Below are 13,774 nucleotides of genomic sequence, written 5' to 3'. Positions count from 1 at the left end.
CAATGTGTCTTTCCGGAAAAAAATTGGATCAAAATAATGGTACATGAAGAAGAAAAAATGCCGTCAACCACAGACGTTGTGCCACGTGGCTCCTGGTTGTTGAGTGCCATGTCACTAGCTCTCGGCAAGGTGTGTATTGGTTGAGTGTTTTGGCATCGCTGAGTATTTTTCCAACAGCTATCAGTAAACTGAAGCCTCTATCGAGTGCCCACGTTTGCCAAGTGTGGTGCTCGCGAAAGGTTTGGTTTACCGAGAACCCATGATATGGAACTCCGCGGAGAGACCGAGACAGTTGGCAAACACCAATTTTTTCAGTAGTGTATATAGAGTCTATGTAAAATAGTTTGTGCCTAAAATATGGCCAGACAAGGAATATTGACTCTGAGACCACATCATGTAAACACACGTGGACATTCAGATGTCCACACGGATTCAAATCCAAATCTGATGTCATCAATGCATGTTCTAAAACTAGTTCTAGGACTAAACCAAGACTACACTTGGTGCACATATTAGTCTATTAATCATCTTATCATTAGTAACCAAAGCCCATCTAGAAAGCCAAACACTATCAATTCGAAAGGTATATTCTCTTTCATACATAGGAGACAACACAAGCCTAGCTTACTTGCTCGATTTCTCAACATTACACCTATATGTGAGCATAAGGACACATCTTTTATTCAAGCACATCACAGATCAACATAGATGTTTAGTTAAAACATATATACATATCTACTCATTCATTATGACCTCCTTCACCATAGCCGTCTCAAGGATAGCCGGCACCACCGGATCCTCCACCATAACCTCCTCCTCCACCATACCCGCCACCACCACCGTATCATCCACTTCCACCGTATCCACCGCCACCACCATATCCTCCACCAAAGCCGCCGCCAAATCCCCCACCGTTGCCTGGATGACCATAACCGCCTCCATATCTGGGTCCATAACCTCCACCGCCATAACCGCCACCATGCCTAGAATTTCCGTATCCTCCACCATACCCACCACCATTGTTTCTGTACCCCCCATTTCCATAGCCTCCCCCATTGTTTTCATACCCTCCACCGTTACCATACCCCCCACCATTCCCATACCCTCCATAATGCTTGCTTCCACCTCCCCATTTCTCGTCCTTCAGGCCCGGCCCTCCTGCAGGTTTTACATTCTTCTCCTTGGACTCTGCATACATACAATCGCTTAGTGAACATTGCTTGAGGTACTGTACTATGTCCATGGAAATGACTTAATTTCTGTCTACTTTGTTATGAAATATTAGAGAGAGAGAGAGAGAGAGGGAAATATGTTTGACAAACCTTTAGCATCAAGGAGCTCTGTAGCATGTGCTACATTCTGAGAGAGAAGCAGGAGCGAGGCTATTACGACACCGAGAAGAACTAGAGACTTGACCGCCATTGCTGACGACCAGATTGATCGGGTTATAATAGCTAGCTTAGGATGAGATGATATCGCTGCTAGAATTGACGTATTTATAGACGACGCAAGGCATGCATGCACGTCTATGTCTATCTCGTGGACTTAATAGACGGGAGCGAAAGTTTCAACCTTCAATAACTTCATGTACCGCTACGGTTGGCTGTTAGCTAGGATATGATCGAACCGGTCCGAGCATTGGTATATCTCGTTGTCAGACTTGATTAGCTAGTGCCTCCCGGAACGGGGCATTGACATTTATCCGTGGCCTTGAGTACGTATGATCGAGAGTGTGTAGAACCACTTGGTAACCAAGATCAGCTAACAAAGTAGAGATTGTCTATCTCTGTGCGTCCTTGAATTAATTATCGGATTCATTGATCGATTACATCCTGCTATATTGAATCGACCAATTTGCTTATGTACCGTGTTGTGTACGTATACAAAATATATTTTTTAACCCAGTACAAACGTAAGCACTCATAAATACGTGTATACACTTATTCATATGAATGCAGATACGCACATCCTACTCCTATGAGCATCTTCGAAAGACTAAGTCAGCATATCATCTTGAGATTTTACGAAGTCACCGTAGGCGTCTCGTAGTCGACGGAAACACCTTCTCCGACTGAATGCGCATCACCGGAAATTTTAAAATAAATTCAGAATAAATGCGAACACCAGGACTTGAAACCTGGTGGGCTGGGAATACTGCTGTCCATCTAACCATCTAATCATAGGTTGGTTCGCACATATAAAATATCTGCTTACACACGCACACACTAAAATGGCACACGTAGATTTGGTGTGAATATACTTCAACATAAAATTACTCGTTGTGGTTTTAGTTTAAATTTGAACTAAAACCACGACGAGTAATTTGAAACGGAGGGAGTACTTACATGCACACACGCGCGCACAACGGTTGTTGAAGACCAGTGTTGTGGAGCAAAATTTATAAGTCACAACATATACCTTGCTATACGGAAACGTCACATTGCACATAATATAACGCCTTGACGAGACATACAGGGTGTCAAACCCAAGGAACTTTGTATGCTTGTTGAGCTTATTTTTCTGTGATTTGTTGATATATGGACAAATAATTGTTGTCGTAATTCACAAATTGATTTCTTTTGACCCTGAAACCGTAGAACAATTGTTCTACGGTATATTAGTTTACAAATTGATACTTCCTTCGTTCTAAAATAGATTATTCAATTTTATATTAACTTTAGTATATAGTTAGTATAAAGTTGGGTTATTTATTTTGAAACGGAAAGAGTAGCTTATATGGATATATGCGATGGATATGTCGATGCCTGCCGATATGGCTGTAATACTCCCACCATGGAACTTATTTTGAAATGGGGGAGTATAATATAGAGCCGTCAACCACGGAAGGTCATGCCACGTGCCTCCGTTTTGCTGAGTGCTTTGTCTCCGGCTCTAGGCAAAGGACCTATTGGTCGAGTGTTTTGGGTTTGCCAAGCACTTTTCTGCTAGCTCTTGGCAAACTGGCGTGGATTTGCCGAGAACCCGTGATATGGAGCTTGGCCAAACACCACATCACTCGGCAAACATCAATTTTTCAACAGATTTGTTATTTCACATTTAGATTATGGAATAGTTATTTTATATTTTTTCGATAAAGGATGGATTTTGTTAACTCAAAATGAAGCATGAAGGAGATACAAACATACTGAACACACACCTGGCCTCTGCATAATTAGGATATACACAGCCAACACCAACACACAAAAACTCGCTGAAGAATTGCAAAGTCATGTAAGACCAAAGCTAAGCATGGGCAAGAAAAAAGAGAGGAAAAAGAACCCCGAACCAATCGGTTCCGTGATCGGCAAACTACAACAATAATCATATCCGCACCGACCATCTCATGACATCACATGAATGACGAAGTTCTTCAATAGCAACGCCTTCAGGAAGGTAGAGGCGCTTGATCGCCGCCATCACCAGATCCAACCACGGAAGGTCAGAATCTAGATTTTCACCTTGAAGAACCAGTCCGAGCATATCCAAACAATGCTTTCAACAAGGTAACGAAGTAAAAACCTCACCATTGCCAGATATAACTGACACAAGTCCGACCTAGGCTTTCACCTTGGAGCTCGAGACATGGCACTCGAATAGCACCACCATCAACGCCACTTATGTGTTGTCGCCACCATTTTTTCACGATCCAAACAACTACATGTGATGTAAGACCGCCGTCGCTGCATCCATTCCTCTGCGTCAAGTCATTGCGCGTAGTTTGCAACTCCCCACTGAAGACAACCACCAAATCTAGGGAGAGGACCCTCACAAAGACCTTTGATGGTTAGCGCAATCCGTATGGAGTCCGCCGCCACAGACCGGAGTGACGTAGGTGATGGAGCCACATGATCTGCCATTGCAGATGACCCCAAGGCCATGGCAGCACCACCATCACGCCGGAGCCCCACTGGAGCAGCACCCCGACAGCCCAGTCGTCTTCATCACCGCGGATCCGGCGATGACGGCCCGTCCGGCACCAGCTCTGATAGAACGGGCAGATCGAGCAGACCACAAAGTGGATTGAATCCAACCACTCCACAGGAAGCTTCGGCACCTCCTCCGCCATACCGCCCATCCCCTCGCCATCCAGCAAGGCCTAGCCCATCGCCGCACGCGCTGCCGCAAGCCGACAATGCCGCACGCGTTTGCAGCTGCGACCGGCACACATCACCTGTTGTATTGCCCATAACTCAGATCTGAGCTCGGGGAGCAGGCCGCCGTGGATCGATCCAGCGAGGATGAGGTTGCGGGCGTGCAGGCGGCCGAGAGCTGCGCAGATCGATCCGGCCACAGCGGGAACGACCTGACAGCCAAACAAGCACTGGCCGTAATGGAGTCGAGGAGGGGCGGAGCTTTCGTGGACCGACCTTGGAGATGGAGGGGAATGTGTCACCTTCTTTGAGGAGGCGCCTTCGCCGACGGTTCTGGTGGCGGCCTGGACGGCTAGGGTTCGGACGCCCCGGTGTCGCCCTACGAGCGACACAGGAGCGACTTAAATTCAGGTCTGTTTGATCAACGAAATTGCTATTTTTCATCCGGATGAAATTAATTGGACTTCATCCGTTTTTCCGAGCGTCCGATCTCTGTCACGAGATTCGTGCTTTTTTCCGTCCACTTTGACCCGTGCCAGTATGTCCTTCCTGTGGCAGCGCCTATTCCCTTCTCCTCGCAACTAGAACAGAGGAGAGAGAAGTCCGTCCCGTTAGGGTGACGGTTGGTGTCCTTTCCGTAGTTTACGGAGGCGATCCCGAGGGCGATTCCGTTCGGTGCCTAGGGTTCCTTTCATTCCGCCGCCGCCGTCTGGTTCTTCGTCCGGGGGACCTTCGAGCACTCTAATTCCTCAAGCCATCCACCAAATCCTTCCGTGCGCTTCCCTAGGGCGCGCAGTCGTAAAACACCTGCTTCCTAGGAGGGGTTGGGGGGCGGTCAGGGGAGTGCAGCCATGGCAGTAGATGGTGTTGCGGGGTTAATGAAGGGTCTGAAACTTTCTGAGGAGGAGAGGAAGGGCGTCAAGGTGCGGCTGGTATCCAGGGAGAATGGCAAGGCGTCGATGCTGCAGGCAGTAGTCAAGGTCATCTCCGAAAAGTTAGTGCACCCAGACGCGATCTACCTCTCACTAGGCAGGGTTTGGTGCACAATTAAGGGGATCGAGTGTAAGGAGATCGGAGTAAATCAGTTCCTCATCACTTTTCATCAAGAGTCTGGTAAGCGGAAGGCGATCGAAGATGGACCATGGATGTTTGATAAAGAAGTTGTGGTGGTGGAGGACTATGTACCGAGCAAGAGGCCAGAAGATTATGCCCCTAACAATATCCCAATTTGGGTTAGGGTTTATAACCTTCCTCTTGGCATGATGAACATGGAATCAGCAGAGGACATCGGTAATATCATTGGAGTGTTTGTGGAGGCGGACACGGGTGCGGATGGAGTTGCAATCGGTAGATTTCTGAGGGTGAAGATAAGGATGCAGATTGACAGACCTATTATGAGAGGTTTCACGCTTGCTGGGGAGGAGGAAGGGGTAGACAAACAAGGCAAAGGTGTAACACCCCGGATATGATTTACCAATATGTAATCCAACTCTTGCCGTTTCCGGCATTAAGTTATTTTATTTTCTCGGGTTCGGGTTTTGTCTCCGTGTGTGTTATCGTTGTCATGCATCTCATAGCATGTCATCATGTGCATTGCATTTCCATACGTGTTCATCTCATGCATCCGAGCATTTTCCCCGTTGTCCGTTTTGCATTCCGGCGCTCCGTTCTCCTCCGGTGGTCATTTCTACCTTTCTTTCGTGTGTGGGGATTAAACATTTCCGGATTGGACCGAGATTTACCAAGCGGCCTTGGTTTACTACCGGTAGACCGCATGTCAAGTTTCATACCATTTGGACTTCGTTTGATGCTCCAACGGTTAACCGAGGGACCGAAAAGGCCTCGTGTGTGTTGCAGCCCAACACCCCTCCAATTTGGCCCAAAACCCACCAAAACCCTCTCCATCATCTAGAGCGTTCAATCACGATCACGTGGCAGAAAACCGCACCTCATTTGGACTCTCCTAGCTCCCTCTATTCCTATTTAAAGACCCCCTCCGAGATCCACGTTTCTTCTTCCCCCCGAAACCATAAAAATTGCATCGCGCCGCGCCGGACATGTCCGTCCCTGGCCGGACATTTCCCGCCGCCGCGCCCGGCCAGTGACAGCGCGCCACGTGTCGCACCGGGAGATCCCCCGCCGCCGGCCCGCTCGGCCCGCCACAGGCCCCCGAGCCCGTTCCCTCCGCGCCGCCCGAGCCGGCAGGCTCCTCCGCCCGGCGCCACCGCGCCTCCTCGCCGGCGGCCGCCGCGCCGCCCCACCTCACCGCACGCCGGTGGCCCTCCGCGCCGCGCCTCCACGCCGGCTCGCCGCGGAGCCGCGCCCCGCCGCCGTTCTACTGCAACTCCGGCGCCGCCCCGCGCTTCCTCCTCCCCCGCCGGCCTCTCTCCGACGAGCTCAAGCTCCATCTCCGGCGAGCTTGAGGACGAACCTCGGGAAGTGTGCAAATCTCAGATCTGAGTTTTCTCGGTTGACTTTTTGCCCCGAAACCCTAATTATTTTGCTATGTTCGTCTTGCCGTAACTCCGCATCTGTAACTCCGTTTTGGGCATATAGCATATCAAAATGTTCGTCTCAGAGAGCACATCATTTCATCTCATTGCATTATTTTCATTTGAGTTCATCTTGATGCCCGAAATGCTGTTGGAAGAATGCTATTTGAGATAATTGTCAGATCTGCTGCTCCAATTAGATATTTGTCATTTTTGCCATGATTATCGTGTGCATGATATGCCCCTGAGCTCTACATGTGTTTTGTTATATGCTTTGCCATCTATCCAGAGGTGCAACCCATGTATTTTTGTGATATGTGTGGTGACTAGCACAAGCTTGCAAAGTGGTGCATTCGTTAATGCTGATTTCAGGGACTTAGCAATCCCACTAAGTCCTTGATCTGTTTATTTCATTATGCCACATGTTCATGTTGTTTCCTAGTGATCCGTGCCTCTTTTGAGGATGATCAGTAAGGGTGATTTGTTAATCTTGTAGTGCTCTATCCATCCATGTCTTTGTTTGCAACTATGGAGCACCCTAGCTTGAGTCAATCAAGCTCTACTTTTGCTATTTCGTGAATCTGGGCAGATTGTCTACTTGTTAGCGATTTTGCCGAGAATGTTGTAGTTGATCCGTGCATTCTATGTTATTGTTCTTGCCATGTCTAGCTTGTATAATGTGTATTCTTGATGGGTGTATGCTTAGATTGTCATGACTTGCTCTGTAGTGAGTGCATCGAGCTCGTAAACATGCCTACTTGATATCTGATTTGCATGCTCCAGTTTTTCACTAAGTCTGTGATCTGATTATGTTTTTGCCATGTTCACATGCTTGCAAATGTATTTTAGGGTCCCTTTTGGCTGAAGGTCACTAAGGGACTTTTGTTAAGCTCTTTGAGTAGCTCCATGCCATGCTTTACTTTGCCATGTTCAGGTCCTGTAGCATATAGTTTTCATGCTCCAAAGTGTGCTACCTGATCGGAAATTCCAGACAAGTGTTAATTTCACTAAGTCTGAAATCTGTTTACCAAATGCGTTTTTGCCATGCTTGTTTGAACCTATTAATGGATGAATTGGCCGTAGCTCAGTGTTCATCTTTTGTTAAGCATCATGAATGGATCCCTGCCGTATATTTTGTTGTCATGTTTGGGTGCTGTAGCATTTTCATCTTGTTGCATTTAGGTGTCTACTTGTTGTATATCGCAGACTGGTACCATATTTGAATTGCTTGCCATTTCCAGACCGTGACTCCGATTCCAGCGTTCTTTATATCGTTTTCAAGTGATTTCATCTCACTTTTATAGTGGCACACTTGGAATTCCAAGTTGAGGCCAGGTTCATTCATTCCTTGTCAAATCTTGCATATGCATCACATGTCGCATCCCGCATAGCATACTATGTTTGCATCATGTTGTTTGAGTTTGCACGTGGTTGATTTTGTTCCATTTGCTTGTTTGTCTTGTTTGGGTAGATCTGGGAGATGAGTTCGCTAATGAGGAGCCCGTTGAGTTTGCTTTCGAGGATCCAGTCACCTCTGACAACTGTGCAGGCAAGATGATCATACCCTCGACATCACTACTATCTTTGCTTTGCTAGATGCTCGCTCTTTTGCTATGCCTATGCTATGATGCCTACCACTTGCTTATCATGCCTCCCAAATTGCCATGTCAAACCTCTAACCCACCATGTCCTAGCGAACCGTTGATTGGCTATGTTACCGCTTTGCTCAGCCCCTCTTATAGCGTTGCTAGTTGCAGGTGAAGATTGGAGACCGTTCCTTGTTGGAACATTATTTACTTGTTGGGATATAATTATATTGCCTTGTTATCTTAATGCATCTATATACTTGGTAAAGGGTGGAAGGCTCGGCCTCTCGCCTAGTGTTTTGTTCCACTCTTGCCGCCCTAGTTTCCGTCATATCGGAGTTATGTTCCCGCAATTTGCGTTCCTTACGCGGTTGGGTGATAATGGGAACCCCTTGATAGTTCGCCTTGATTAAAGCTTTTCCAGCAATGCCCAACCTTGGTTTTACCATTTTCCACCTAGCCTCTTTTTCCCTTGGGTTTCCGGAGCCCGAGGGTCATCTTATTTAACCCCCCCCCCCCGGGGCCAGTGCTCCTCTGAGTGTTGGTCTGAACTACAGTCATGTGCAGCGCCCCCTCGGGGAAACTCGAGGTTTGGTTTTAGTTGTATGGAGAGCTTATCTGAGTGTGCCCTGAGAACGAGATATGTGCAGCTCCTATCGGGATTTGTCGGCACATTCGGGCGGTGTTGCTGGATTTGTTTTAACTTGTCGAAGTGTCTTGTAGAACCGGGATACCGAGTCTGATCGGAATGTCTCGGGAGAAGGTCTATTCCTTCGTTGACCGTGAGAGCTTGTCATGGGCTAAGTTGGGACTCCCCTGCAGGGTTTTGAACTTTCGAAAGCCGTGCCCGCGGTTATGGGCAGATGGGAATTTGTTAATGTCCGGTTGTAGATAACTTGAACCTTAACTTAATTAAAATGAATCAACTGTGTGGGTTACCGTGATGGTCTCTTCTCGGCGGAGTCCGGGAAGTGAACACGGTGTTGGAGTAATGCTTGCCGTAGGTTATTCTCTAGTTATTCGTTCGCGCTTTGCCTTCTCTTCTCGCTCTCTTTTGCGAACAGGTTAGCCACCATATATGCTAGTCGCTTGCTGCAACTCCACATATTTACCTTGCCTTACCTATAAGCTTAAATAGTCTTGATCGCGAGGGTGCGAGATTGCTGAGTCCCTGTGGCTCACAGATTACTTCCAAACCAGATGCAGGGCCTGATGACTCCGTTCCAGATGACGTGCTTGAGCTCAAGTGGGAGTTCGATGAGGACTCACACCGTTACTATGTGTCTTTCCCTGATGATCAGTAGTGGTGCCCAGTTGGGGCGATCTGGACCGTGTCGCATGTTGGGTTGGTCTTTTATTTGGGCGCCGTAGTCGGGCCATGAGTGTTTGGTTGATGTAATGCTATTTATGTACTTTGATTGACGTGCGAGTGTAAGCCAACTATGTATTCTCCCCTTTTATTATCTATATATTACATGGGATGTTGTGAAGATTGCCTAACTTGCGACATTGCTTTCAATGCGGTTATGCCTCTAAGTCGTGCCTTGACACGTAGGAGATATAGCCGCATCGAGGGCGTTACAAGTTGGTAATCAGAGCCTTCCCCGACCTTAGGAGCCCCCATTGCTTGATCGTTTTAGCAGCCGTTGTTGAGTCTAGAAAAATGTTTTAAGTCATTTAGGAATTATATATCGGAGAGTTTAGGAATTCTTTTTACTCCCCAGTCTCCTCATCACTCTGGTAAGGCATCCTGACATAGAGTTTTGACTCTTCTCTTCTCAAATTTCACTAAAAAAAATTAGGATCACGCGGGTATCTTGGAATCGTTTCGATGGTTTTGTGACGAGAACATTGTTCTTGGTGCCTCCTGTCTTTAAGGGTTGTGGCAGTGTCCCGGGGAGTTGAGCTCCGAGGTGTTGTCGTCACAATTTTATCATTGCAGTTCTGGAATACCTGAGTTTAGTACGCCGACATCGAAAATCTCTTTTATGCAGTTCGTTGGTGAGATAACCTCGACGCCACCCAGTACTGGGGCGGGAGTTCGGGAGTATTGCCATAACTTGTATAACGGATGCTTTTCGAAGGTTGAGGTAGATGGTTTCCGAAGTTTTTCTCGGTTATGTGTTGAAGGATGGATACAGCTGGATGTAGGATTTGCTAGTTTTGGGTGAGATATTATGCTTCCCCTGTATCCCCAACACCTGATTGCATAACCGGAAAGGTTCGGGAGTTTCATAGGTGGGAATTCTTGTAGCTTTAGTTCTTCTTCCACGGATATTTGGTTTGAGATTGGGATTTCTTACCGAGTATTCGTTCTTGATCTGTACCTTGTTGATTTATTCCTCTATCTAAATTCTAAGTGGCTTCTCAATTTATGGATATGTGACCATTCCAAGTGGAATGCATTCGTTCATTTTGTTCGGATGTGAAGACTATATGTTGCAATTTCAACCCGTTTGATTCAGTTTCATTTTATCTGTCAATGTGCTAACGGTTGCCACCCTCTTCAGTATGGCTCCCGCTAAGAGCAGCAATCAAAATCAAAATCAGAATCAGGATCCGCCACCACCTCCACCTCCTCCGGAGGCATGGCAAGCTGTGATGGCCGCAACCAATGCAAACACACAGTTGATCATGCAAATTCTTCAAGAGCGCAACCAAGCGAACCAAGGCAACTAAGGCAACAATCAGAACCACTTTGCTACACTCAACCAGTTCCTTGCTAATGGGCCAAAGTCTTTCAGCAATTGTGTTGAGGCAACTGATGCTGACGATTGGCTTGTGGACTTGTGCAAGCATTTCGAGTGCAGTAACGTCAGACCTGAGGACTTTGTCAAGTTCGCTTCCTTCCAACTCAAAGACCAAGTTGCAGAATGGTTCCAGCAGTACAAAGATTCCAGAGGAGGCCGTGTGATTACCTGGGATGAATTCCGTCAAGACTTCAAAGCTCATCATATTCCTCAAAGCGTGGTTGAAAGCAAGCGTGAGGAATTCTGCAACCTGAAGCAAGGCTCTTTGTCTGTCTATGACTACAACAAGTTGTTTCAGAAGCTCGCTCGCTTTGCTAAGCAGGACGTCCCTGACGAGAAGAGCATGATATACCAGTTCAGGGGTGGTCTCAGAGAAGAAATCCAGCTAGCTCTTGTTCTCTTTGAGCCCTTGAGGTACGATGAGTTCTATAGCATGGCATTGAAGCAAGAGGCTGCTCAACTGAGGTGTGATGCTTCCAAGAAGCGAGTCAGAGATGCTACTCCTCCTTCCTCTACTCAAGTGGCCAAGCAGTAGAAGTATTGGCTTCCTCCTCCTCCGTTCCGTCAGCCGTATCAGACGAGCAAAGGTGGCAGTGGATCTTCCCACCCACCCAACCTTGGCTTTCAGAACAAGACTTCGTCTCAAGCCCCAAGATCGAGTGCTCCGTATCACCGTCCGCTTTCAGAGGTCACGTGCAACAAGTGCCAACAGAAGGGTCACTATGCCAACAAGTGCTTCAACCAGAGGCATCTCCCTCCTCCTCCTCCTCCTGTGAGATCGGCAAGTACAGCTGTGGTCAAGCATAACCCCAAGCACGCCAAGGTCAACTTGATGAATGCAGCTCAGGCAGAGGACTCGTCAGATGTCATCATGGGTAACCTTCCTATTAACAATGTTCCTGCAAAAGTTCTTTTTGACACTGGTGCATCGCATTGTTTCATTTCCAAACCTTTTGCATCAAAGTATGAGTGCTATTATCAGTATCTGCAAAATTTTTTGCAAATCGTGTCACCGGGCAAGCAGATGACAGCTAATTTCTGCGTCCCGGATATTACTATCACGTTGGGCGACTACAAATTTCTAGCTTCTCCTATTGTCCTTGGTGACTCGGATATTGATCTTATTCTCGGAATGGATTGGCTTTCTAAGCACAAGGCGCATCTTGATTATGCAGCCAGGCAGATTCAATTGACTCATTCGTCTGAGGATGTAATTGTCTTTGCCGCTCGTGATGATACCATCCGCCTGTTTTCTCTCAATGAGAAGGGTGAACTGGATGCCATCTTGCAAATTCCAGTCGTTTGCGAATATCAAGACGTCTTTCCAGAAGAGCTTCCAGGAATGCCTCCGCACCGGCCAGTTGAATTTGTCATCGATCTTGAGTCTGGCATGGAACTAGTGTGCAAGCGTCCTTATAAGCTCGGATCTGAAGAGTTGAAGGAGCTGAAGAAGCAACTCGATATTCAAGAGAGAATGGGTCTCATCCGACCTAGTTCTTCTCCATGGGATTGTGGTGTTCTTTTTGTGAAGAAGAAGGATGGAACGGACCGACTTTGTGTTGATTACCGTCCATTGAACAAGAAGACTATCAAGAACAAATACCCACTTCCCAACATCAACGAGCTGTTCGAACAACTCAAAGGTGCCCAAGTATTCTCCAAGCTTGATCTCCGTATGGGTTATCATCAGATTCGAATCCGTGAGCAATATATTCTCAAGATGGCTTTCAGGACAAGCTATGGTTCATATGAATACACTGTCATGTCTTTTGGCCTCGTCAACGCTCCTCCGACTTTCTCTCGCATGATGAACTTCATCTTCAACGCCTACACCAATGACTTTGTTTTGGTCTATCTCGACGACATTCTGGTCTTTTCGAAGAATAAGGAAGATCATGCCAAGCACTTGCGTTTGGTGCTCGATAAGCTCAGGGAACACCAGTTCTACGCCAACTTCTCCAAGTGCGAATTTTGGCTCGATGAGGTTCTTTATCTTGGTCATATTATCTCTGCCAAGGGCATTGCGGTGAATCCTGAGAAGGTTTCTGCAATTGTGAATTGGGAACCACCTCAGAACGTGAAGCAACTCCATAGCTTCCTCGGTCTCGCAAGCTACTGTCGAAGATTCGTTGAAAACTTTTCTAAGATCGCGAAGCCTCTCTCAAATCTTCTCCAGAAGCACGTCAAGTACGTTTGGTCTCCGGAATGTGACATCGCTTTCAACACTTTGAAAGAGAAATTGGTCACTGCTCCAGTTCTGACTCCTCCTGATGAATCCAAACCGTACGAGGTCTTTTGCGATGCCTCTCTCCAAGGTCTCGGCGCAGTGTTGATGCAAGAGAAGAAGGTTGTGGCATATACCTCTCGCCAGTTAAAGCCCAACGAGAAGAACTACCCCACTCATGACCTCGAGTTGGCGGCAGTTGTGCATGCTCTTTTGACTTGGAGACATCTCTTATTGGGAAGAAAAGTGGACATTTTCACTAACCACAAGAGTCTCAAGTACATATTCACTCAGCCTAATCTCAACCTCGGGCAAACTCGATGGGTCGAAATGATTCAAGAGTATAATCCGAGTATCGAGTATACTCCAGGCAAGGCCAATGTGATTGCTGACGCATTGAGCAGGAAGTCTTATTGCAACAGTCTGATTCTCAAGCCTTATCAACCCGAGCTTTGTGAAGCTTTCCGCAAACTTAATCTACAAGTTGTTCCTCAAGGTTTCCTCGCCAACCTTCAAGTCTCTCCTACCTTGGAAGACCAGATTCGCCAAGCTCAGCTTCTTGATGCTATGGTAAAAAAGGTGAAGATTGGGATTGCCAAGAGCCAACCCAAGTACAAGTGCTACCGCCTTG

General features: G+C 47.1%; 1 protein-coding gene across 1 annotated transcript; it reads right to left on the bottom strand.

Annotated features, from left to right (window-relative positions):
- Nucleotides 1-573: 573 nt before the first annotated feature.
- GRP9 (GLYCINE RICH PROTEIN 9) lies at nt 574-1,475 on the bottom strand. Its single transcript, XM_087535511.1, has 2 exons — nt 1,323-1,475; nt 574-1,188 (listed from the first exon to the last, which is right to left on the bottom strand). Exons 1-2 carry the CDS (start codon nt 1,420-1,422, stop codon nt 845-847), a joined length of 444 nt encoding a protein of 147 aa, XP_087391637.1. The 5' UTR covers nt 1,423-1,475; the 3' UTR covers nt 574-844.
- Between the last annotated feature and the right edge of the window lie 12,299 nt (nt 1,476-13,774).

Source organism: Triticum urartu, chromosome 7A, assembly GCF_056163025.1.
Source record: "Triticum urartu cultivar PI428250 chromosome 7A, HENAU_Tu73, whole genome shotgun sequence".
NCBI classification, from domain to species: Eukaryota; Viridiplantae; Streptophyta; class Magnoliopsida; order Poales; family Poaceae; genus Triticum; species Triticum urartu.
Note: the sequence above shows the minus strand (reverse complement) of the source record. Positions and strands in the feature narration are given on the sequence as shown.

Coding starts and splice junctions, on each gene's coding strand:
- GRP9 (XM_087535511.1), bottom strand. CDS start 1,422: ATGGCGGTCAAGTCTCTAGTTCTTCTCGGTGTCGTAATAGCCTCGCTC. Junction 1,189..1,322: donor AGAGCTCCTTGATGCTAAAG/GTTTGTCAAACA, acceptor GTATGTATGCAG/AGTCCAAGGAGAAGAATGTA.